Below are 27,104 nucleotides of genomic sequence, written 5' to 3'. Positions count from 1 at the left end.
GCAGTGGCTCGTTACTCCATTATAGCTTTGAGTTTGCAGCAAATCTTCAAAATGGGATTTTAAATCTGCTCATGCGGATATGAAGAAACTAAACTCATATTATTCTTGATTATGCCCTGGTAGACAATTTTGAACAGCTCGTACTTTTTCGATATAATTTGAACAATGGCGCCATCAACTGGTTAAAACGTGTCATGACATACTTTGAGCCTCTTTTTTTTTCATATGGAATAAAGCGACCAAACGCTGTTGAATTATACACTATACTATTAAAATACAGTGACTATATACTGTGCAAAATTCTCACGTTATATTTAATAACTTTAAATGTCACGTTTGTCCACCGGAAATACTTAACGAGGTGTGCTTGCGCTCCGAGCTCTTTCCGAATGACGCAGACCTGGAAAGTATGCAAAGGCGGCTTATTTGAAATCGACTTTTAAAGTTTGAACTGCATTTGCAATGTAAGTAAGTTTTACACTCTATTCAAACCTCAGCATTGATCACTAAAGTGTTTTATTTAGTCAATGTGAGCATAATTCTAAAGTAAATCCAAGTGTTATTTGGCCAAATCCTGTTTTTTATTTGTTTGCCAACATTTTGCACACCTCTGATGCTTGTGTTTGTCTTTTATGCAGATCTTTGAGTCTTTAGTACCTTTTTCAACCCCCGTTTAAAAATGACATCCATGTTAAGTGTTTTGAACTTAATCCAGTGTGCCCTTGACCTCAATTTCCATTTCTACAATCACCCAAATCAGTTGGATCTATTTCCTGTTATAGTTTGCAGATTTATTTTGCCTCACAGTGAGTTCCGTCACCCAAAATCAATTCAGTTAAGCAGTGTGTGCTTTCAACTGTAACTAAAGTTTAAATAGTGCTTGCAAAAAGAAAACGTGAATAAAATCAGACCACTACAGCAAAATCGTGTACATATAAAGTCACATTTATTTTTATATTTGATTCCTTCAGATGGTTTATTGCAGTTAATGTTTGTTTCCATCAAATGGAACACTTTATTGAGCATGGAATCACTTGAAACAATGATCCATAGTGCATCTTAAAAATATTTGGCAACATTGTGTATCGGACATTACGGTGCTTTCCACAATGTGATGTTACAATATAAAATATCAAGTATATGTTCATTATCTCTTTGGGAGAGCATTGAGGAAATATATAAATCATACAATTTAATGCAGACTTTCACATTACTTGGTGTCTCAACGGAGTTGCTGTTTGTTTCAGATCAATTGTTTCAAATATAAGTGATATGACCTCTACTCAAATGGAAGTCTGGAAGTGCACAGTAGTAAAAAAAAATTAAAATACAATACAACATGTGGTAACCATAATTATTTGATTCATGTTAACATTTTATAAAGTAAATTTCAGTGCTAATTTTTTCTTTTTTACTGTAAAGTGTTATCTTAGATGAACACAACGCACTGATGAATAAACTGGCCTTCATTATTTTCACTGTTGCACTTAAAGGACAAAGACAGTCGATAAACAAACAGAAGAAGTGCAGGGATGGTGCTCTGATTACAAAGTGCTTAGATCTTTGGGTATGCAGAGTCCCGAAAGAGATCAAGGCAGTTGACTGTGATGAGGGCGCCGGTTAGCTGCCTCCACTGTCTGGTAGCGGGGTTCTTCATCTTATCTAGGACCAAGTGAAGGTCTTGAATCATGTCTCTGTAACTGTGTCCGTAACGTTGACTCCAGGAGAACAGGAAATCGTAAGCAGGTTTCCACATCAACTGTAAAAAATTGAGGAACAACGATACACATTTTTTAAAAGTGCTACTTTTATGATGTTTTAAAAATAAATCACAGCAACATATAAAGCCGGAACTGCAGTTGAGAAAAACTGGATGAACAGACCTGAGCCCCAACTTCTCCATTCTTTCCTCTGTGTGGGGCTTCATAGACAGCAATCTGAGAACTGGTTAGCTTTCCCATTTTATCGGCGAGCTCCCTCCATCGAATCCCTAGCTCCACGGCGGTTGACAGGATAACCGTATTCTGAATCAGCTGGGCCACAAGATTGATGTTGTCCATCTTTAACAGACCCTTAAAGGACAAACACAATAGTGAGATGAATGGATGGGTGACAACAAAAACGTAACTGCTGATTGTTGACAGTGTGGATGTGAAATATCGTTCCACTTACAGTCATAAGTTCGTGTAGGAATTTTTTGCCACTATTCTCAGCATGGCAGTCTTCCTTCAGTTTTTCCAGCACACAGGCCACCTTGTCGGCTTCCGTTTCAGCAACTCTGCGAGTAATACTGTCCAGTGACAAATTGGAATACCCTAAGGCATTTGCAAAACCTCTCCAGTTGGTCAGGTGCTCCGTGACTAGTGTCTGGATGTCCGAGTACATGTATGTAAGCTTCATGAAGGGCAGCATCATGTTGTCCAGGAGCACCTCTGTGCTCATGCGAATTCCGATGAAGTCAATCACTTGATCTACTGTAATGACCTTGACATTTTTGCAATGTATCAAACCAGTTCTCCCCCTGAGGAATGCGATGTACCACTCCTTTCCCTTTGAATTCCCCACAGATCTAACAGTCGCCTTTGATAGGAGAGCCACGGTGTCTCCCTTGAAGTATTCCAGGAGGTAGTCCACACGTGATTGACGGAGAACTGACTTTAGGGCTACACCGTACCATTTTAGGTTCACAGGTCCGTCTTTGAATATGGGGAAATCTGGCAACCGATCCTCGGGAATTGAGGATGTTCTCGACACCTGGACAACTTTTCTACTTGTCTGATTTGACGTGCGTTTTTCCGATCGAATGGGTGCCGCTGGAGGCGAAGGGACCTGGAAATGCGCAACGGGGTTGGAGTTTGATTCGGTTATTTGCAGGTCTAACTCAAAAGGACTTATGGCTTTGTTGCTAGCATAAGATAAGGCTACAGGTAAATGCAGCACTGTTCCTATTTTTAGCTGGCTCTGTCTCACTTCTTTCACCTTGTCCTCAAGTCTTATTCTAAACATGGAGCCCTTGACAGTGGTGGTAAGAAACAGGTCATGCAGGTTGTCAGTCCTAAGGTGATACACTCCCCAGAGCTGCAGTACGAGTGGAGGCAGTTGTTTGTTACCTCGACAAATATCTGAAAAGGGAAGCTTTGACGGAACCTCCTTGTGACAGCACACAACTATTACAACCTTGAAAGACGGATGGATGTACCTGGGGCCATAGATGGCAAAAGTAATTTGGCGGTGAAGATAATCCCAAACTGACATAGCTGGGGACTGAATGGCTGAGGCCTCTGCAACTGCTATCACATAAAAATGTGTCTTCAGCTGCTTGAGCTTCAGCTGCATCATGTTCTCGACAATGTTAAAGTCGTTCACTCTAATATAGGGCCCTTCTCGTTTGCAAGACAAGAGTCCGACCACTGTGGTCAGGACCTGACTAAGCGGGTCTCTCCGCACTTCTCCGGACAGTTTAATTTTCAGGTAAATGGAACTTTTTGTATTGATGTTGCTGAGGATTACTTCCAGAAGTGGACTCATAGTGGTCATGTAGTTGTTGTTGAGGCCAGGAGGTGGGTCAAGCATTGCCTTCAGTGTTACTTCCTGAACTTCACCAGGAGGGACGTGGCCTTCTGGGACAGAAATACTGATTTCTGAGTCTGGCAACTGGACTGTGCCTCCATCATGGCCGATTTTGCGGATGACCTGAAAGTTTGAAGCCTGAGTCTGAGCCCATCCGGGACTCTGACTTATCAGATTTAGGTCCAGGCAGGAGCGAGTTAACTGTCGGTGGCTCAGCCATGCCATCTTATAGGCTTCTCTATCATTTTTTAGCCACTCAAAATCAGGATTTAAAACAGGCTGTGGTGGTTTGAAGATGTCTCCCCTTTTTGGTGCCTTTTGCTCCAAATTTCCATCCAGAAGGTCATTTGCACTCCTCCATTTCCCCGATCTGTTGTTATCTTTGTTTTTCTTTTCCAGGAAGTTCCCTGGGTTGTCCTCATCTGAAGATGTGCTGATAGTGTCCCCATTTTTTGTGTTCAGGTGGTTTATAGTCCCACGGGATGTGCCGGATGTGTTGGAAATATGCTTCTCTGAGTTGCCGTGCACAATGTCATCTAAGAAAGGATTTGACTCAGACAGCTTGTTCCAAAAGGGATTTTGTCTTGACTTGTCATAGCTTTTTCTTGTTTGAGGCACATTTCCATCTATTAAAAAAGCATCATTTTAGCAATAATTCTGCTTTGAAGACAATATGTTTCAAATGTAAAGACATTACCATTGTGATCTTTACCATCCAAAGCATTTTCATCCAGATCAATCAATGTCCCCTCAGATTTGCTTCGTACAAGACTCCCTGCACACGGCAAGGAGTTTGCCATATTTTCATCTGTAAATAGCAAAAAATATATATGTATATATTGTGGTTAGAAGAAAAGGAATCTGAAAAGAAGGCAGTAATGTCATGGGAGTGCCTTATTGCCCCTTTAGACTCCCCAAATTTATATTAACCTCCCCAAGTAGTAAACGAACAGTAAAGTGAACACAACAATTAAGGCAATAGTGGCTGTATAAATAAATTTGACAAAAAAAAAAATCGATTCACGTTATTTCTACCAGTTACAAAGACAGCAATTTTAAACACAATATGTCACCTCCAACTATCAGCATTTTCCTACATTACATACGCACCATTTGTCATCTAGATTTGAGAAAGGAATCAGACAAGTTGTCACGACAAGGAATACCTGTCAGCTATGGCTCAAGCAAAATCTTTTCACATAACTATGAAACAACAAAGCATTGACTGCTCAAGTTACTTTTTCCACAGTACAGAGAGTTTGTATGTCTCTCTTGCAGGGAAACAGTACCCCAAGTGAAAGAAAGCCTCACTTGTTAGTGTGTCATGTTGTTTCTCTAAAGAGGTTTCTACTCATTCATGACATATCACAATGAGTCAGTCATCAATAATAAGCTTTCTTACTACCAATGCACAAAAACGGGTTAGTCTTGTCAGGCATTCTGACGTTTACAGTCTTTCTGCGCCTCTAGTTGAGAACTGTCCATACTGTCTATTTTCACCACTAGATGTAGCCAATGATCTTAGCAAATCTACTAAAACTGATATTTTCACAATATTTTCATATAGATTCAAATGAGAGTAGCCCAGGACACAAAACAAGAACTGTTCCAGCGTCCCGACAGGTGTGTGTGTGTGTGTGTGTGTGTGTCCAGTGGTTACACATTAATAACGCTTTAACGACATCTGCCTCTTCATTATCAAGCCATATAACGATAATACTTTAAAACAGAATAAATCTCCCACCGTCGGCATGAGATGTTTGTAGTTTTTCCCCTTCTGCTGCGATGTCAGAAAAAGAGTCCGCTCCAAAAGCATAAACTTTTAGATTTATGAAGCGTGTCCTTGTCACGGTTGCGCTCTGCCTTCACACGCACCGAGCATGTTGGGATTGCGAGTCTGAGGAAGGACACATTTGCCCGGTGGAGGAGGGGCTTGTTTGCGGTGTGGTACTACATCCCCCACAATGCATCTCTGTGTTTACGCAGTAGGTATTACAACACCTGAAACTGAGCGCCGGTTTCGGGGGCTTCTAGATAAGCGTACCAGTGACGAAAGATGTTGCATAGGAAGCTAAAACGTGTGATTTAAATCAAGTATATTTAATTTAGACCAAATAATAATAATAATAATATAGCAGAGTGCTTTAAATTCTGCTATTCTGGTTTCCAAATAGTGTTAAGGAGTTGTCTGTGGAGTTTTTTTTTTTTTTTTTTGGAACTGATTTTACTTTGTTTGGGTATCACTGGTTCTTTGTGTGATAAAACCCCTAAGGGAGGTTAACTGGAGTTAACCTCGTCAAGGACAGCAGCCATGCTATCTAATTGACCATTTACTCATTAACTACATGAAGGCTGGCAAGTTTATAATCAAGCACAGGGCCACGATCTTTTTTTTTATGTTTTGCATACTACAGTGGAGCCTCGGTTTTCGAACGTCCCGGTTTTCGAACAATTCGGTATTCGAACGAAATATTCGAGATTTCTTTGCTTCGGATGGCGGACGAAATTCGGTTGCCGAACCTTGCGAGATGAGCCGAGAGGACCCGCTTGCCAACTGACTCCGGTCGTTATTACATTCTCGTTACTCTGAGGATTGCATCAACTCAAATCATGCCTCCAAATGAAGCAAGTGGGAGCAGTAAAGCCATCCTAAAACACAAAGAAAGCCATGCGACAGTGAGCGCCCGCCGGCGCGCCACGGGCGGTTGCGCGATCGGACCAAATTAAGCTCCCTGTGCACTGAGGTCCTCTTAAAATTTGAAAAGTCCATTAGAAATTTAAGAATATTTTCTGAATTGTAGCGACCGCTCTGACACAATAATGCGACCAGCGCGGTGCAGTTGCGCGGTCGGCAGCGCGCTACGGTTGTGTGTTCGGCGGTGCGCTGCAGTTGCGCGATCGGACAAAATTAAGCTCCCTGCGTAATGAGGTCCACTTAAATTTTGGAAAGTACATCGGGACTTTAAAACCATTTTCTAAATTTCAGCGAAGCCTCTGTCACAATAATGCGACCAGCGCAGTGCAGTTGCGCGGTCGGTGACGCGCTATGGTTGCGCGTTCGGCAGTGCGCTGCAGTTGCGCTATCGGACAAAATGAAACTTCCTGTGCAATGAGGTCCACTTAAATTTTGAAAAGTACATCAGGACATTTAAAATATTTTCTAAATTTCAGCGGCTGCTCTGTCTCAATGCGACTAGCGCGGTGCAGTTGCGCGGCCGGCGACGCGTTACGGTTGCGCGTTCGGCTCTGCGCTACAGTATTCTGCATTTAAGTTGTAAATGAATTATGTATTAGCACATGGCTTTATTCACCTGCAGATATGGCTTGTCTATGCTTTTTTTGCACCTCTCCTGAACGCAGTACATAATTTGACTAAAATAACGTTAGCGGAATTAAATGCAATATCTTTGCACGAAGTTGACAGGCTATACGTTTCAGCATAAATGTGATATTTGTTATAATGCCCTTGTGGCCAAATTATCATTCTTACTGATTGCACTTTTACTTTAATTCAAATTTAATTTCATCCATCAATCTATTATCATACTTTATCTCTTTTGTTCGTAAATGCGATCAATTTGTCGTCTTGGAACGCTTTTCAGCCTTTGGTGAACCCATCCAACGTTGCTTTTTGTTGTCAGTTTTCAAATGATCTTAAGGTGTTTTCATTTCTATAGCCACATGGTGGTGCCAATGCACTAATATTCCTTTAATTCCCAAAGGTCATGCTTTTTGGTTTCCCCGAGTCAATGTGTAGACCAACTCTGAATCAGTTAATTCATATTATCACAATAGTCAACAACAATGCAACGTAAGGCTTTAAAATCGTGCCCAGTGTCTAAGTTGAAATGATCGCTACTGTGTTGTATTAAGTGGGACCTCCAAATATGGATACAATCTGTTGTAAGGTTTTTCAAATTTCAAAGTATGTTTTACCATATGATATAATGAGAAAAAGAAAAGAAAAATTCATTGGTTGGTTAAAATGGTAATAGATGCTCTCTGAGGTGAAGTCTCACAAGATTTGCCAATGTGCATAATAAGTATTGTTTTTTTAAACGTGTAGTTGAGAGATCTTCTTAATGGCTGTCCTAGTATGATAATGATTGGGAAATAAAGGTCGTATAAATTAAATAAAATGGAGCCCAATTACAATCACGGAAAAAGAAAATATATTTTTATTTTATATCTGTGAATACTTTTCCATTGCAACTTCAACTGGTTATTTCACTCATTTTAATAGGTGAGGAACCGCCTGGTTAAAAAAACAAAAACAAAATCTAAATAGCTGAAAACGTTGAAAATAGTACTCTGTCTGAGTTAGTATGGATACTCGGACTTGTTTTACTTTGAATGTTATCCAAAGCTCAAGATCAGTCCATTTGGTGGCAGTAGTAGTTACCAAGCCTGTGATTTTGTCTGGGAAAAGAGTTGCAACAGTTGATCTTGAGACTGTTCCATGTGTTTCAATTGACTGGGTTAATATGTGGTTTGGCTGGAAACACTATTCACATCTAACTCCTATGTTCTTCATCCACGATCGGCAGCTCAGTCTTCTGATCATTCTCACCCTTGTGGAGAGTTGGTGTTGATCATGATACCCTCATTACTGCATATGTCCAGAGAGGATCTCACTTGACTAACATGTCATGGCTTCATCTTTTTTTTTTTTTTTTTTATATCAGTTTTTGAGTGTCACCTCTGATCTTTTTTGTTATTATATCTGTACGTATATTAGGCATAGAATAATGGAAGCATTTTCTCTTGACACTTTTGGTGTGGATGGATGTACTGGTGTGAGAAATTGAGATAGTTAGACAAGTTCAACATTATCGCATAAAGTCAAAGTTGTTTTGTTGCAGCATGGTTCCACACTATTGCAAATGACTTCCTTGTAGACATTGGTAGATTTATTCCTGTCTAACAGCATCAAATAACAGCATAATTAAGTGTTATTTGAAAACAAAAATTGATTTCAGTTAGTTTTGTCAACGTTAAAAATATGTAAAAGCATTTTAAACAATAGAGGGCGCTAAAAGGTTGTATATTGAAGTAGACATAGAGCTTCATCCTTTCGTTTGAGACGACTTTAAAAATGTATTTATTGGAATGTATAAATGCCGCGTTTAACACCTAGTTATTTTTTTGTTTCGCGTACTCTGCCATTATAGTTCTTAAAGTTTATGTTACGTTATTATCCATCCGGGTGTTCGAGGTATTGTGCAACACAAATAGCCATACAGCATGCAGAGCGCAAATTGAATTCGCCTTGATGTTTATAATCACGATGATAAAGTTGAAATACAATTTTTAAAAATCGAATACACACGGGTGTCTTTATAAAACGATATATAGAGCGTCTACTCGAAATGAATTGCTTTCATAGGTGAAACTTGGCCAGTTTTGTACACTTTACTCTTAAATGCAAAGCTGCCTTTCCCAAATATAATAATTGAATTTACAAGGGAAAATGTAACTAGTTTACGTTTATTTGCATTAAGTTAATAGAAGTTTCGCAGCCCCCCCCCCCTCCCACCGCGTGCATGTTCTCAATTCATAAAAAGTGTTAGTGTTGTCGTCACTTTTTTGATTGCGCAATTAATAGTGTCACTTGGAATAAACGCTTTTTTTTCATTCCTATAATATCATCTCAGTACGTTTTCAATATACTACAGGCCTAAGAATCGCAAGGCGACATTCACAACCAAAATCAAAATAGTGTAAATGAAGTCAAACTTGAAATAAAAATTGAGAGCACTCACACATACAGAGCTGCTAATAACATTGGCCTGAAGGAATTTTCATAAACAATAAATTAAGTCCGCCCAAATAGCAATATGTATTTTCATTTGTTGATACTTAAACCCACTTGCAGCTATTTTATTCAGTTATTGAAACTGAATACAAAATAAGGCCCCATTGATGTAAAATATAAACCATCTTGTGATTGGAAGTCACCCATCTTTAAAATGTTTCAAAATAACAGAATGATTTCTATTCATTGAAAAAAAAATATCACTTTCATTGCCAATCGTTTAATCGACCCAACAAAGTGATTCTGAGTCCATACTGACTTTATTGAGTGGCTCACATAAAAAGCCATTCTCAGAAGGAGAAAAAAAATGACATCATTGTAAAATTAAAATCACTTTACAACATGCTTACTTAAATAAAAAAATAAAAAAAACAAGACTGGGTAATCTGTAACTCATTTCCAAACCTTACAAATAAATTCAAAAGTGCGCCTAATCATATAAACCCCTAAATACAAGAAAAGTCGTGGTTAAATAGAACTCCCCACAATACATTTGATAACATGTCAAAGCAAAAAGAAATCCAAAGTACATATCCGTATATTTTCAAATATTTACTAGAGTCCATATACAACTAGAAATAGCTATACAAAATCGTCTCCTGGACAAATACATTACTCACCTTTGACATGGGCGTATATATTCTAACCTACATGGTTCAATATTTACAGCACATTTTGCAGTCACACGATCGACCTCCTCAACTGCAAATTTGCCTTGACGCACATGTGGATTGGACACAAACTGTGTGTGTGTGTGTGTGTTGGGAATATGTGTGTGTGTGTGTGTGTGTGTGTGTGTGTGTGTGTGTGTGTATGATGGTCAGATATGACAAAACCACCCCATAATTATATTCCTTTTATTCCACACCGAGCTATGTTCATCTCTCCTTCTCAATTATATAAAGTGCCAGAGTTTGCTCGTGAACAAAATGTGTGACAGCACAACTTTTTTGCAACCCCTCCAAAAATGCACAATAAGGCGTGAACCAAACTTTCCCCTCCACTTTTACACGGGGATATTTCTATTAGAATAGCAACATGTCTGTTCAAAAGGAAATGTATTGTTTTTTTCCCCCAAATAAATGACACGCATGATGGTGCATTGCACTGTATCTTCACTGTCACGTCCTTTTTTTCAATAATGCATCTAGGCCTATATTTTCCCCAGTTAATGACAATACATGTACACAATTATCAGTGTACAGACCTAATTTAACGATAAAATACACTTATTATGGAGCGTTGTGCGGAAGTCACCACCCCCACAAAAAAAAATGTCGGGGCCTATTTTCGCAATACAAATGCAATGGATTATTGTGGATACATGAGTGTATACACATTCATTTCCCAACGGGGAAAAAACGTGAATTCCTATTTTCTTAATACATGATCGTTGTGCGTTAAGATACACGTTTCTGTTTCAAAAGAAAAATATGTATGCCCATTCTTTCAACATTGTTTATTGTAATTTCTGCATACAAAAAATGAATAGGCTTATTTTCTTAAAAAAGAAATTATTGTGCATATACTTTAGTATAAATACACTTGGATGCCCTTTTGTAATATAATTATTGGTTGATTTTAGAATTAGATGGAGTTTTATGCATACACTAAATGTTATCCACTGTCTTTAAAAATGGATTATGGAGAAATACACTATAGCTCATTATCTTAATAAATATATTGTGGATACGCCAAAGTATAATGCCAAGAATGTCACTATTGGGAAATATATAGGCCTATTTTATTCATGACAGTTGCGATGGTACATGTGCACCAAAGTAGAAGATAATTCAAGAAATGTGTTGGCCTTTTTAATGAAACATCCACTAAAGTATTCTATAATCTTCATGTCCGAGACAATTCCAAAGGCCAGACAGTGGAACTTTGTGCACATACTCACGTATGAGAAACGTTTAAGCCTATATTTTCACATTCTGAACGACACCCGTGATGGAACATTACGCACAGTACGTACAGTAATGTCCGCCACTGTCATGTCCCCGCAGAACATTTCCAGACACTTTCTTGTGGTTCACACACTTTAAACGACAATCAAACCGAGTTAGAGGCCATTCATGCCCACCACACCCTGTCTTGCCTCGGCCGAGTGCAACAGGTCCGGGGAGTGGCACGGGGGGCTCCCCGGTGCACTGTGCTCGCTATCGGTATCGCTCCCCCTCTTACCCCCGCTGCCTCCAGAGCCCGAACCGGCCGACCCACCGGCACTGTGAGTCTTGACGTGCTTACTCAGGTGGTCGCTTCGCATAAACCTCTTGTTGCACACCGGGCATGCGAACCTTTTCTCCCCAGTGTGCGTGCGTAAGTGTCGCTGGAGCTCGTCGGAGCGCGTGAACCGCTTGCCGCAAAAGAGCCAGTTGCACACAAACGGTCGCTCGCCGGTGTGCCAGCGCAAGTGCGCCTTGAGGTGGGACGTTTTCCCGTAAACTTTCCCGCAGCCGGGGATATGACAACTGTGGAGGCCCTTCCTCCGGAGGCTGGCGCCAGCCGGTCCCAGTCTCTCTGCCTCCTGACAGTTGGGACAGTCGCAGGTGGCTCTGCCCGAGTAGCGCCGCGCCGATGACCTCGGGGACGCCGCTAAGGAGGCGGGCGGACCCCCTGAGAGCATGGAACCCCCCGCACCGGTTAACGGAGATGGGGTTGTGTCCGGATACGAGGAGAGCACCGGTTTGAAGCCGTCCATCAGGTGCTGGCCGGTGGTCAACAGGTGCGGAGAGGGGTTAGTACTGAAGGCTGAATGACTTAAAGTGGAATATTCAGAATTATATCCGCCCAGGGGAGAGTGCAAGGACGTCTGCAGTCCACCGGAATGTAACGACGTCTGTAGTGCTGCTCCGTTGGGGTTCTGAACGTCAATCCAGCCGGCTCCCACGTCCCACCACGCGGATGCCCCTGTGGTCCCCACTTCTCCCGCGGGGATGCCGGGATGAGAAGACTTGAACCACGACTCGTACGGATGCGCCACGCTCATCCTCGGGTAGATGCCCTGCAGGCTGTCCACGGATGTGTGCACCTTGGAGATGAACATCGGCTGGTGGCTCGACTCCTGCGAGCCGTTCGACACGGACGCTTGGAACACAGAGTAGTCGTTTCCAAAGTGGGAGCCGGGTGAGGCGCCAGACGTGAGGGAGAAGGCACTGGAGCCCGTGGAACCGTTGGAGGAGAAAGAGTCCGAGATGGCCGAGCCGTTGCGGGACACCCCGAAGCCGGACAGGCCGGAGCCCAGACTGCAACTGCTGGCGGCGGCTCTCTTCCATGGGTGGAAGCCTTTCCCGAAAGAGGAGGAATTATCCGAAATGGTAGAAGGCGAAGGGCTCGGACTCCCTATTTTGTTACATGTTGCAGCCAACATGGCTAAAGGAGTCGATCCCAACCTCGGCTCCTCCTGAAGGGACACGAAAGCAGCAAGTTAGCGCACCGATTCAACATGCGATGAACAACAAACAAACAAAAACAAAATCTTGGAATCTTGCATCAGCAATCTGCGTACCTGGACAAACTTTTACAAACAAGAGAAGCGCACCAGACACAACTTTATTCCCATCTACCGAAAATAGAAGCCAAGCACTGCCTTTGCTGTAACTTTGCCCCCAGATTTGAAAGTGTAATCCCCAAGCAGGAGAGGAGCAGCCAATGACAAGAACTAATTGAAGCAGTAAGAAAGTCCTTTTCGGAGACTCACCCCTAGAAGTGAAGTTGCCATCACACACACAAAAAAACCCCACAGCCCTCCTCCAGAGGATCTTTTTATATTTATGAATCCGAGCAGCGTTTTTTTTCCTTTTCTTTCCTTTTCTTTTCTTCTTCTTTTTTTAGAGGTGAGCAATACAATGATGCGTTCCGCCCATTCTTCCACGGTCCCGCAGCTCCTCTCCGGCTTTGAAGTGGCGCTGTGACACGGGCGTCCAATCAGCGGCTCCAGCGTGCCGCGCGGCCGCCGCACGGCCCCCGTGAGGTCATCAATAGACAGGGCTCTCCACCCCCCAGGCCGCCCCCTCCATAATAAAAGACAGCGGAAGGAAGGTAAAGTTAAATGAGAGTGAATAAGGAGGGAGGAATTAGGGGGCCACTTATTGAGATTTTTTACAGAACATCACTTTCCATAAATTAGAAGAAAACTGCTTCAAGGGAGGATGAGCATGAGGGCGTCAATAAATGTTTTTCATTAAAAAAAATCTCACTCCATTTTGCTTACAGATGCAAAGTATCATTAACTACACGTTTCTCATCTATACTAAATAATCCTCTTAAAGTGTTTCTTTAATCACATGACATCTTTTGCGCTTTAAATTTAAAGTTGCATGGTTTAAACTTAATATAAACAAACTTGAGCAGCATATAAAGGCAGCTTTGTTCTCCACCCTTGTGATCCTATATTAAAATAACTTTCACATAATTGACGTCAATTACGTTGGCGCTTTTGAGTATATGGTACACATTTTGCAAAATTAAAAAAAAAAAAAACGCGTGCCGGTTGATAATAATGTTGGCGTCTCGATTATTTATGGAAATAAATGATTGCACTATATGGCTCAAGCTGGGTATCAAATATAAATATTGCTTCTGTTGAATGGGGTTCACTGACATCCTTTTTTTTTTTTTTTTTGAAGACCCTTAAGTAACTTAGAGGCAAAAGCGTGCATGCAGCGTTTAGATGCACGCCACTCTCGTTCGGCTCTGCTTTGCATGCAGCGCGTACTGGAAGCGTACATTTCATTTGAATTTCAAATTTAATAACACGGGAGGTTTTTAATCATCTGCACTTTTATTTGTTTGATATTAACATGCTTATTGACCGGCTCTGTTGACCAGCTTGGTCATTACAGGACAGGGAAAAGTTAATTAAAACGACCAGGGATTATTCATCACATCATCTGCCTTGGCCATGTCGCTTCCTTTATTACACAGCGTGATAGATGGACTGCCTGATTAATTCTTGTGTTTCTACCATTGGACACAAGCTTCCCCCCGGTATTAATTCACACTACTTTGCTCACAGGTGTATAAAACATTGTTACCGTTATATTTATATACATTAAAAAGAATGTCGCACAGGTGCAAATGTTGAAAAAGGCGGATTTAAATGATGTTCCATCATGTTTTACACGTGTTGCTAATGCCATACTATTAATTCACATATAGTAGACCTAATTATATTATTGTTATTCTTATAATATGCATTTGAAACTTTTTTTTTTTTTTAAACAACATATATAAAACCGACTGTATTTTTTTTGTAATACAAATCGGGAACGACCGTTTATTTGCACGTTGTTAGGATTTAAAATCTTAAAATATAACATATTAGGAAATCATATTGTAATGTAAATACATATTAGAATTAGTTTGTTGTGTGCTGCGCATTCATTAAAAAGACCCCCGATGGCGATTAAGAGGTAAATAAACGATCAATGACTTTGGCTGGGAATACTACTGTGACAATAATGACAAAAATAAATATAATGAATAAATAAATAAAACCTACATACCGTTCTCCTGTGCTCCGTTGCGCACCGATCAGTGTTGTCTTTCAGCACCGCACAACCCCATGCGGGCTGTATGGGGCAGTGTGACTGTGCACAGTGGACATAAATGATACACTTGTAATTCCTTTAGCTCTAAGTTAGAAGACAGTCTGCCAACCCCCTCCATTACAATATGCAAAGTTGATGCCCTGTAAAGAAAAAAAAAAGAGGTCATAAGAAATAAATGTGTTTAGTGATGTATAATTGGATGTGATTCTATTTTTTTTTAAATAAATCCATTACATGTGCAAGAGTGAGTCTTGCACATGAGGCTGTGGTACATGGGGGTGTGTTGAGGGGCAATGTGGGGGTGCACGCTGGGCCCTTGGTGACAAATTAGCAAGTGATCATTGCAGCAAGGCTCAGGTCAAAGGTTGGGGTGACAGCCAGTATGTTGCTTCTGTGCTCAGCTCTTGAGGACAAGTAATGCAGTGAAATAAAATCTAAGATTGCCTCACTCACATCTTTAGTGGGCTGTTGTGTTCAGATGGTGCACAGGTTGCTGCGATGGCTGTAACTGTAAGCCACCCCGAACAGATGTCCCCATTGAAGGCTTTCTTTGGGGCTATATTACCGCCATGACATCAAACTCCAAACCTGTCCCCTTGGCCGCCATAATGAGCGACTTATTCCGGGCCGCTGAGCACGAACAAAGTGGGTGCAATATTGCGTGCGGCACAATCGCTCCACGCACAAAACAACTGGAGCCGTGGCTGTCGACTCTACACTTTGATAAGGAGCTTTGCCTTCCTTGTGGAGGAAAGTAAAAAAAAAAAACTAACTCGGGGTCATCACTTGTGGCGTCATAATATAAAGTCCTAATCTACTTTCCTGCTTCTTGAATGAGTTTTAATTTCCATAACTACAAATACAGGATTCCATGAGTTTTCCACTTTTGTCCGAGGAAGTTATGACAAATTATTTTGATGACAAAGATATTCTTATTGATCCAGTATTGATACAATAAATCTGTTGCCATTCTTACAACAGACCAAGTCGTGGCTTCCTGCAAGTATATCCGTTTAATTAAACAGGCCCCATTCTCACACTGAGTACGTCAGGCTGAGTCAACTGATATGACATCATTTTTACTGTATTTCAGTCGTCATAAGTTCAGTGATAAATAGGTGCCTTGGCTCAATAAAGAAAGGGAAAGATTGCCCAATTAGTCATATTTGGGGCATTATAATGGTATCTACATTTTAGTGTTAAAAATGGAACCTATGTTTTGTTATAAATTGTACTTTGTTGGCATCATTTTTCTCTCAGAGTTAACTGTTATCTGAACTCTGTTGCTAAACAAAACAGCAGTATGTTGATCAACCGGCTGTGATCAATGAAAATGTTGCAACCAGTTCTTGTCTTGGATATTCTGATGTTTTAAATTATTTTCACTCAATATAGTTCTGATAATATTGTGAAACATGATTAAAGATGAAGCTCCATCCACATTTACAGTTGAGTAAATAAACACATCTGCCGATTATTTCTAATTTTCAAATTTAATGGAATGTGAAGGGTTGTAATCTCTGACATACAAAAATAACTGAATGAATGGATGAATTCATTGATGTAATACCAAATAATATGCACTGTTGCTTGTTTTTTTTTTTTTTTTCTCAACATTTTTTTTTTGCTTCTCCACCAGGAGGTTTGGTGGGAAGAGCAGATGTCCATGTGCACACGGAGCTGCCAAGAGGGTCCAGAAAGAAAGGATGCTCAGACACAAGGGCCCCAAATGGTGTGACAAAGGATGTGCAGGAAGGCCCTCTCCGCCTGGGTGAGCCCCAGAGAGGGTCCCCTCCTCTGCCAGCCCGTGTGAGCCAAAGCCTTGTGCTCCTCACCACGACCATGAGGTGAGACAACAACATGCAATCAAACACATGCATGACCAAACCAGTGCAAATGAAGGTTCAATTTTTATCTTGTGCAGTCTGGTCTGCCATTGAAAAAAATACTAAATCTTTTGTGAAAGTCAAAAAAACACATTTTTATTGGCATTTCTGATTTCTAGATAGTTTTTTTGGTTTATTGTTATCATCCATTGCTTAAAACATGACAACTGTACATTATAATTTAGTCGAACAAGTCAGTAACTGTCTTTGTTTAAACTGTCAATCATAAGCAACATGCTAATGATTCCTTCCGCACATTTAAAAATAAATTAGTGTAAATTATTCTTAAAAAAGGATATCCATGTGTTTATATAACAAATTGTGTAAAAATGTATTCAACTTACTTCCTAAGATTATTAACAATTTACTTACAGACCCCAAAACAACAATATCTTTTTAAAAGCACCACTAAAATAATACTTGTCTTGGTATCCTGGATGATGTCAACATTTATTATTTTGGTGACGTCTAGTTTACTTCTATCTCTTTCATAGCTACTCTACCTAAATTATTCTCCTTCCACCCCCACCCCGCCCCCCAAACGAGATGACCGTGTCACGAGGCCTTGACCGTGTTCCAAGCACAGGTGTGCCGCCTGGCCCAAAGTGAAAGGGATGCGGTGAACCATAAACAATGATATAAATGTCTGACAAATAAAATGGCTAGTTAACAGTCTTTTGACTGCTCTAACCTCTCAGCCTTTTGTGGAGTATCGATCAGACAGCTGTTCCCGGCTTTGTGTAGCAAGGCGGGAGCTTCTGGTTTCTCCCGCACGGATGAATGAGAGCTGCCAAAACACTTTTCTCCTCATCTGTAGTACGATCTGCCTCAATGAGCAAATATTGAAATAGACAGCAAAGCCTCCTCTTGACTTCTAATTCATCTTAGATATTTCAAATGGTTTCATGAAGCGACATAAAAACATTTTTCTTTTTATTTCTTCCTTTTAGCCCACAATTATCTTTTAATACTAATCGGCAATTTTGCACGATTGCATGTTAATAATGAACATGTTTCCAATTGAGGCGTGATAGAACTACGTCGGGATAGACGTCTAACGATCCATCCCGGCTCCTGTCGATCAAATGCAGCAGCCAAGACTGTCCTATAGCTCATGTAAGGCCTCGACGCTGCCTCGGTGTTACAAATGATTCTTCCTCTATTAACAAAATTAAATGTGCGGAATAATTTATGCGTGCCTGTTGGATATTATGATCTGCATCCCTTGTGATAGATTGCAGTGTTTGTTTATCATAAACCGAGATAACTGTGCCGCCTGGCGTGACTGCTGCATCTCTTCTTATTGACTTTGACTGAGGCCAACGTTGCACTTTGTCAGCAGCCGTCCGGAGGAGACAGGCGGCCGAGGCGCCCGTACAAAGTGAGGTATTTAGGATTAGCATGGGCTCTTCAAGTTTCACTAATTATCCTGCTGGAGGCATTCTTTCTCGCTAAGAATGGAAGTGCGGGCGTACGCCTGTCACCTCTCAAGTGCGGCCCGACGGGCTGACGGGTGGGTGGGGGTCGCCCGTGAGAGGCGCAAGACAGAGAAATGTTTGCTTTTCTGTTATGTCATCCGAGCAGGCACAAGAGGAAGACAAACTGGTTGTGTTTGCTGAGGCCAGCTTGAAGCCGACACACAAACACACGTCTCCTTGGAATCTTTTCAACTGTGGATGTGATAACAAAACAAACAGAAAAAAAGGGGGAATTACCAAATGTCACACTTGGGTGTTGATTGATAAACAAATATGGCGACTTGTTGGCGGCATATGTTGATGTTCTCTGCTGTTCATTACGCTGTGAAAATCTGCTTAAATATATTTATACAGAGTTTTCATCGACTCTGTCCGAGAGGTTCATTATTGTGGTAGCGTTGCAGAACTGCATGATGTAATGCAGTGAAATCTTTTGAACACTGGTTGTGATAGCAAAACTCTTAAAGGGAGGAGGGGTGGGATCATCAAATGGTATGCGCGACTGTTTAGCGATAAGCAAATACATGCTGTCGAAAGATTAATGGCCACGACATGATACACGGCCACTGAAAATAATAACGCTCAGTTCTGATCGGCAGTGAAGGAGCGGAATTTGTTTCGCAATATGTTTATGATTACTGCGTGGTTGGAGTTTGTCCTAGTGTACAACTGCAGTGCATCACACTGAGACACGTCTGGAATATATTTCATAAGAAGCTCTCACTATGATAAGCAATAAAATACAAACACAACAATAAACATATTTTTAAAGGCTGACTTTTCGATGATGTTGTTATACACCGGCATGAGAGGAAATAATGAATATTACTCGAAGATGGTGCAATGTTCGATGAGTATGGATCTCCTTCTACTCCGGAAAGAAAACAATGCTTTAATTAAGAGTCAGTCCGATTTCCCTGAGGAGAGATTGTCTCCTTCCATTAACTTAGTTTATCATATAATAGAGAGGTTGCCTTGTCCTTCGTCACCTAGACAATTGGTTTTAATCAGCCACTAGGCCTTTCATGGCTGATCATTTATGCTAAATTGACAAGGGTGGAGGATGTCGTGCAAAATCATTACGACAGGGCTCATGTCGCCGCCTGTCACTGTCTACTTTTAGCCCGGCTCCTCCCGCTCATGGCAGACAGGTTGTCAGAAAGGTAAATATAGTCAGTAACTAATCCTTTGATGCAGTAAAAGTTGTGAATGTATTTCAAACAAATCAACCCAGTGAAAAAAACTTAAAGAAGCACCAACATAGATTTGCCGGGCACGTAAACGTCAAGTTAAAATAATCAACAGGTTCTGATATGAACATGTACAATAATTAGGGTTATTTATGATTATGAACAATATTTTTAATAAAAAAAAAATAGTAGCATCTTTATGCAAATTAAAAATGTAAGTAATAGAGTGGCAATGGATGGATGTGGATGGGTGGGGGGGATGGGTGGGCTTGTATCGTACAACACACAATCCGGGATGAGCACGGCGAGGCGAAGCCGTGACACACTCCTTGCCGTGCAATTTAATCACTGTATACCCAGGCAAGTATTGACAGTTGTCCTGTGGAAGCTATTAAAGTTGCTGTCCAAGGTTAAATGAAATTGCAGTTTATCAAGGCAGCATTGAGAAAATAAGAGAATCTGTTCATGGCTGTTGATTAATGCGGAGCGTGATCAACACAAGGGCTTCATTAAGCGATACATCACGGGGGGGGGGTAATTTAACACGTCACCCGACCTGCTGTCGCTCCTCTTCACACGTTCCGTGCACTGTGGACACTGGGAGATTTTGTTGTGTGCTTATGAACCACTATGACCACTGTTTCTCTTGTTTATGTCATTTGACCTCCCGCCCAAAATGGAGTCATGTTATTTTTAATGGCAATATTTATTGTTATATGTACTGTTATGGCCGTATCCACAAAATAAAAAGCATCAAACTGCTCCGCTCAATAGAACCTCCACAGTGGAAGGTACATGTAATTGAAAACATGCTGCCATACTTTTTGCATGATCATTTGCAGTTGATAAGCATATATGTAGGTCTATGCTAATCGGGCATCAAGCCCAGGACCTGCAGCTGTCTGTTTTTTTTTGTGCTTGGCAGATTTGTTTACTGGTGGTGGATAATTGATGGTGCTTGAGGGACAGACGTGAGTCCGACATGAATCACGGGCGACGTGGCTTATGATAAGGGGCTGAAAGTCGCCTGTAATTAAGCTGGGCACTAGAGACCAATTGTTTGTGGAATGATTTGGTCGGGGCTAATTGACACTAATTGTTTAATCAGATTTTCTTCCCCTCCTTGCTGCTAGTTTGTCCTACCAGCACTTGACACCACAATGCGCTGACAGAAGCCAGCCCCCGCCCACTCTTGATATGTGATGCATGCTCTGTTCATCATGTAGGTTAAGTGTGAGAAATTTTGATTTGAGTTTGTTTGTTAACAGGATTATGTGCACTAACTACTCAACCTTGCCGGAGACTCCCATACTTTGCTTTCTAGTTATTTCTTCCTTTACTGAATGGTGACATCACTATGAGTATCGTGTTTTAGAACAGCGGCAGGCATGTTGATGAGCTGTAGAATGTCGAAGATTTATGAGATTTGATGAGGGCACATAAATTAGTGCGGGGATATTTGTGTTCCTACCGCACAGGAAGTGTCCCACTTAGCATACTTTTGCATAACAGCTGCTTTGGAACTATTTTGGAGCACACAGACCATTACAATGCTTCAGGGAGGCTCTTTTGGAAGATGTTGAGGCTTTTTATTTGTATGACGTATTTCTGAAGATGGTTCGTATGACTTCACAATAATTTACTTAACATTTATCTATCATAAAAATCACATCTCTTGTGCAAACATCTTTATAGGAGGTAGAAAAACAACAGAGCCTAATGAGTAAATATAAAATCATGCAAATGAATAAGAACACTATGATTGAGCTTCATCGTGAGACTGCCGCTGCAGACGTGTTCTCTTCTTGAAAAATTAAATGATGAAGCAGAGCAGATAATTAGAGACTAGAATTCCTTTGCCATCTGATTAAATCCAGCAAGTCAGAATAACGAGCCGGCGGTGGGCGGAGTCGAAACGCATGAACATGAGATCTAACATCATTACATTTAATGGCAATTACGCTTTTTAATTAACACAAACTATGATTGGATATTAATGGTTATTACATGGGGAACGGCAGAGAGGGAACATGGGATATCCCCACGCTTGATGCAAAAAAGGAAGAAGAAAAAAAAAGGCAAACTTCCAACTATTTTTAAATGAGAGTACAACAAATTAATAGAATGCTTGAATTATTTATTCCATACTTGGACTATTTCCTGCAGATTTATTTTCAAATAAAATATGTCAAATATCAAATAGATTAAATGAAAAAAATTATACTTTTGTTACACTTTTTGTTTCAAAGTTTTAAAAGTTTAGTGTTTTATCTTACTAGTCCTTGTCTTGTACAATTAACTACAGAGCATACAAATTATACAAGGCAACAATGAAAGTCAGATCTGTTAGGAAGCACACTGCTAAAAACTAATTCATGTAATTAAAAAAAAAAGGATCTTCAATAGCTATAGGTAATCAAAAAACATTGAAAGTACTTTAAAGTATAAATGGGTCAGTTTTTGGTGAGAAGCAAAATACAGTACAACACTTAAATGAAACAACAAAAGTTACATATGAATGAATGAATGAATGAATAAATAAATGAGGTTTAAATACAATGAGCTTCTCAACAATACGTATGTAATTGCGTTTGTTATTCTTAAATTATGTATATCTAAATTTGAAGGTTATAGTTACTACTCTTACTCTTTTGTGAGAGATGACTGATTGGCCTGAAGTTTTTATTTATCTAGTTTCTATTTTTTTTTTATCTTGTTTCTCTGAGCCAGAAGTTTTTATTTATCCAGCTTCTATTTTTTATTTATTTATCTAGTTTCTCCGAGCATGGCACCTGAGTCACATTCCAATTAGTGTTTATCTGGTGTGTGTTGCTTTTCAATAAAGTTTTCCAATCTCCTGTGGAAGGCTACCTTTACTTTGTGCTAATAATTGGATGCTATTGAAAGGATGAGTTTCATTGATTTTGTGGATGACTGGGAGCATTAGCAGCACACACCATAGATTGTCGGCAGGGTCTGCGGTGAGCCGGGATCGATGCCGCTGAACTCCCCGAGCCCCCCCCCTTCCTTTTTTTTTTTTTATTTACTTGTGTCTCCATTGATTGAAACATGCAATAGTTCAAGGGCTATTATCACACTGATGCTAAGTTTCTCTGTCTCGCCACTTGAAATAGCTCCCTATGTTCTTGGGCAATATCTCACTCTAGCAAGTGCTCCCATCTTTCCCTTTCTAACTAATGAGTTAAGAGTATTGCTATGACCTGTAAACATCAATCATGGCCAGAAAGGCAGACAGTGACTAACAACGCCGGCATCCCAAGAACAAAATGAAAGTATACAATAAAAGAAGCATTTGGAAATCAACAAAATATACCAAAAGGGAACTTTTTTTTTTTATAGTGGTGCCTCAATTGCATATTTAGGCTAAATGATCTCAATGCAATGCAGTGTCTGGGTTAGATAAAAATATACAATTAGACTTTAGCTGAGAAGACAAAGAACTTGAAACTTTTTTGTTCTCTTATTGTGTATTCAATGGCGTGCTCTTAATACAATTCAGTGCACTCGGACTCGGGTTAGTAAGGGGGTGGGGGGGCCATGAATTTCCATTCAACTGTTAAAATGAAACTTTTCTTGTTTCGTCTAAATGGAAACCTCGCACGACACAATGCGCAGTAGCTGCCGTGCTAGATTGTTTCCACAATACAACATCGGAACGCTGCGGCGTGGGTGCGTTTACATATCTTATTTCCCGACAAGACAGCGGAAAGGTCAGCGTCCCATCCAACTGGGACAGGCGTGATTGAATGTAATCAGTATGTACTTGTTATTCCGAGTGCTGGGCCTTTCTTTTTATTTGCTGGTCCAGAAGTTAATTTCCCTGGTGACCTTTTGTGTAATAAAACAGTATTATCTGTTGCCGGAGCCGCAGCGAGGAAGCAAATTAGCTTCCTCGGCAATAGCGTTTTGGGACCCGGTCGATCGCTTATGAGTTTATTTGCTTTAATTAGATTAAGGGTGCTGTAAAGGCATGTTCCTAGGTGGGAATCATCCCTTGTCTCCTTGCATTATCTGATCGTCCCGGGACAGGTGGACAGTTTGGATAATGGCTGTAGTGCTTTTAGGAGACAAAAAAAAAAGCCTAAATGGATACCATATGTTTTTAATTCAATTTTAATTTTAACAATAGAACATTTAAAAGACGTACCATAATTTTCTGTTTTTATTATGGTTGCGCTATTAGCATTTTGTAAAATTCACACAAAGTGAAAACTGTCAAAACGTATTCGATTTTAGGAGCATATTTTCTATAGAATTTTTATGTCAGACTGAGTTCTGAGGGTTTAATCATGTTGACTTGGAAAGCTGAACTGTTGTTTTTGGATATTTAGCGAAGATGTTATCTGATTAGTTGGACCAACACAAATATAGTTGGTGTTTGTTTAATTGTTATGAACGATGTTTATTTAAAGTGTTTTTATTATTATTTGAAATGTTTAGATGAAGTACAGCGGGGAGAAAAACTTGACGTTGATTTCTCACAGTTTTGCACAAACATATGTCACTTGATACTGTGGAATTTGTCTAATCCTTCCTCCACTTATAGTGGGAGTGACACTTTTCGTTTTGAACAGGATCTTTTTTTTCACTAACAAGCTCAAATCTGAATCTCAGAATTTCCCCTGATGACGACCATTTACCGCCAATACCCATATAGCCTATTATTTTTTTTTTTATGTTTGCTATTTTTTGCTGTTATTGCACGTTCATGATCACATAGAGCGGGGTGCACATAGTCCGTGTCAAATGTATCATTTGGCAAGCGGCCGTAGTTAAGACTAAAGGTGAACGTGTGAGCGGCTGAGGCCAAAGTGAATGCAATGCTTTAGTGACCCGAGGAATCTCTTTTATTATGGCCTCTTTGTGCCTCTCCCTGCCCTGCTCCGTCAGCCCATTCAAACTCAGTGGCAGCCACCTACATTATATCCTGGATAGGCAGGACATTCATGCCTTTTTAACCCATTGTCCTTCCCCCCGGGGTGAGGGCCCAAAGCGGGATGTGAGAACCCCAGGCTCGGCATTGTGTCCCTCCTCGCGCTCTTCACACACCCGGTGGGGAACTTCCTTTCTGGTGTCACCGAAACCTGTGTGGTGTAATCCGCAGCTCCCCGCTGAGCAGGATGGGAAGGTTATTAAAAGTGCGTCTAATGTCTCGTTAATAAATCGCTTCCATTTTCCGCTTCATTTTGGCGTAATCGCGTTGTGAGTGTGCATAGGCAGGAATGCGTGTAGGCCCTGTTCCCGTGTCTTCCACCGCCATCAAAGCGGCGCACAACATTAGCATTTCCTTTTATTGGCCCGGACACACGAGTACAGATCCATTAGCGATGTGACCCCGACATCGGCGATCAAACGATGTGCGTGGTGGAGCGACGGGGTCAAGCGGCAAGGTGTTGGTGCCTCTTTGATTGCCGGAGGAGAGATATTTAAACATGGCGGATCTGGCCTGAGAGGTTCAGGTTAATGGCGTCCCTCCAGTGTGACCTGCCTGATGGTGCCTTGAGCTCCATAAAAGCAGCAGAGGTCAGTGCAGTTAGAGCTGTGCTTGTGTTGGGAGGTTAGAGAGCAGAGGTCCCCCTCAGCGCGCTACCACAAGCACTCTTCATGATGCAAAAAGGATGCTTGGGCCTCTGATTGCCACAGTGGGACCTGGAGGTGAGCTTAGGGACCGTTTGGGTAATCCCATTAACTGTGACTCCTCAAGACCTCTCCCCCCCTGTGTGTGTGTGTGTGTGTGTGTGTGTGCATGCGTTCGTGCGCTATGTTGTTCTCCGCGCCAGTGAAGGAGCCAGCATCTGAGACATTAGCTTGCCTTACGAGGTCAAGGGACAGAGGGCATGCTAATAGATATGAAGCTATCATCAAATATGAGCATCTGTCTTTTGAGTTATGACTTGTCAGAGCTCAGTCAGGCCAACGAGTCGCTGATGGTTAACCGTCTTGTTTTGAATCCTGTTTTATTTAATTCCCCCGCAATTCAGTACACCTGCATAATGTCATATCGATCAAAACCTCTGACTGTACGATGTAATCTGTTTACACTGAGGTTCTCTTGTGTTTAGTGGTTGTTTTGCAGTGATGTACAGGGAAAGATGTGTTGGGTTTTTTTACAAGAAAACATTTTACGTGAATATCTTGTACTTCTAAGATCATATAGTAACGATAAAAAAATAAACGTAAAACAATTACACCTGTCGTGCCTCAGAATTGAACGCTACAATTGGCCACTAGAAGGCAGTGTGATAGAAGATCAAATAATATTTGACTGTCTACATGTGTTGCTTCACTATTTGTGGTTAAATATCTGTTGCTGAAAGAGTTCTAAAACTGTGACAATCAAGTCTAACCGTTTGCATGTCAAAGGCTTTTCTATCATATCTTAGCATTCGGCAAGTAGCAACCTTCTTAAAGCAATGTTATTTGGTGATCTTCAAAATGTTTAGTTAGAAGTCACTGATGGGGTACACTCACTTGTATCCGGAAGGGATAAGTGGGTCGGAAAATGGATAGATGGATGTTTAGTTTGATAATAAATCTCAGATGGGAGTGGGATTAAACAGTTAAAGCCTCTTTTGTTTGATCTTTTTTGCTAAGTGCTACTTGTTGTAAAGCACTTAAGTCAAGTCACTTGTATCTCAAGATACCACTTTAATTTCACGATATGTTTATTAGTGTGTTTATAATTTGCAGTGCACTCCAGTATACACCATTTTCTTAATGCATGTTATTTGACTACAACGTGCTGTATTTACTGTAGGTTAGTCACTTCAATGCAAAGGTGGAGGTCATTTTGTTGAAAATCCACAAAACACTATAGATGCACTTGCACACTCATTTTGATGCCCTCGGAGGTAAGCTTCAGTTGAGTTCTTCAAAAAATATATATTTATTGACATCCCTGACAGCTGCCTAGATGTCTGCATTGAGCGATTTTAAAATGTATTGTTAAATGGCAGGTGATGGTGGTTATTATGTGCAATACACCGCTAAGGCTATCTGCATCACTCCCAGGCAGGTGGTCAATGCGTGAGACTAAGTCTGCGGAAATATAAATGGGCCATTTATGGCAAACTAAAAGCTATCAGTGATTGTGAATAGAGGACAAATACTAAGAAGGGGTCAAATGTCAATGGCAGGGAGTGAGAGAGTGTTTGCTATTGTCAATAATGGATTCTGTCTTTGAGGCTTGCATACTCCCCGTGAAAACCTTTGATGGATCATACGTGATGACCAACAATATGTAGAAGGCCAAGCAAACCCACGGTTAGGACTAGTGACATTTTATTCTCTTCATGAAATCAAAGGATGGAGAAGCATTAAGTGCGTATAGCTTTTTTTTTTTTACCTGCTTTCTCAACACTGATAAATAATAATTTGGATACTTTATATGATAGGTGCACCATAAAGCTGGATGCATGACACACTTTCAAGCCACAGGTCAGATTTTCCGATGCATTTATCCTATTTTGGTGCTTTTCTTCAGGATTTCCCAACAATGCACACGTGAAATATAGTCAAATTAGGATCGATTATAAACACCTCGTATTACAGTAAAAAATTGCTATTGCATGACGTTTCAAACTCCAATT

At 40.7% G+C, this 27,104-nt stretch overlaps 2 protein-coding genes across 2 annotated transcripts; both read right to left on the bottom strand.

Annotated features, from left to right (window-relative positions):
• Positions 1-931: 931 nt before the first annotated feature.
• Positions 932-5,458, bottom strand: macc1 (MET transcriptional regulator MACC1). Its single transcript, XM_085919437.1, has 5 exons — positions 5,315-5,458; positions 4,268-4,378; positions 2,173-4,196; positions 1,884-2,072; positions 932-1,759 (listed from the first exon to the last, which is right to left on the bottom strand). The coding sequence occupies exons 2-5, from the start codon at positions 4,368-4,370 to the stop codon at positions 1,556-1,558; spliced, it is 2,520 nt and encodes an 839-aa protein (XP_085775563.1). The 5' UTR covers positions 4,371-4,378; positions 5,315-5,458; the 3' UTR covers positions 932-1,555.
• Positions 5,459-11,450: 5,992 nt separating this feature from the next.
• sp8b (sp8 transcription factor b) lies at positions 11,451-13,109 on the bottom strand. The gene is made up of 2 exons (XM_085918947.1): positions 13,089-13,109; positions 11,451-12,791 (listed from the first exon to the last, which is right to left on the bottom strand). Exons 1-2 carry the CDS (start codon positions 13,107-13,109, stop codon positions 11,451-11,453), a joined length of 1,362 nt encoding a protein of 453 aa, XP_085775073.1.
• Positions 13,110-27,104: the final 13,995 nt, after the last annotated feature.

This window comes from Syngnathus leptorhynchus, chromosome 8, assembly GCF_054491065.1.
Source record: "Syngnathus leptorhynchus isolate UIUO chromosome 8, UIUO_Slep, whole genome shotgun sequence".
Taxonomy (NCBI): domain Eukaryota; kingdom Metazoa; phylum Chordata; class Actinopteri; order Syngnathiformes; family Syngnathidae; genus Syngnathus; species Syngnathus leptorhynchus.
Note: the sequence above shows the minus strand (reverse complement) of the source record. Positions and strands in the feature narration are given on the sequence as shown.

Bases quoted from the DNA above. Each gene is read 5' to 3' on its own strand.
- macc1 (XM_085919437.1), bottom strand. From the start codon at position 4,370: ATGGCAAACTCCTTGCCGTGTGCAGGGAGTCTTGTACGAAGCAAATCT. The intron at 2,073-2,172 runs GTAAGTGGAACG...TTGTCCTTTAAG, and splicing joins TCCTACACGAACTTATGACT to GGTCTGTTAAAGATGGACAA. The intron at 1,760-1,883 runs GTCTGTTCATCC...AATTTTTTACAG, and splicing joins ATGGAGAAGTTGGGGCTCAG to TTGATGTGGAAACCTGCTTA.
- sp8b (XM_085918947.1), bottom strand. From the start codon at position 13,109: ATGGCAACTTCACTTCTAGGG. The intron at 12,792-13,088 runs GTGAGTCTCCGA...GTGTCCCTTCAG, and splicing joins TGGCAACTTCACTTCTAGGG to GAGGAGCCGAGGTTGGGATC.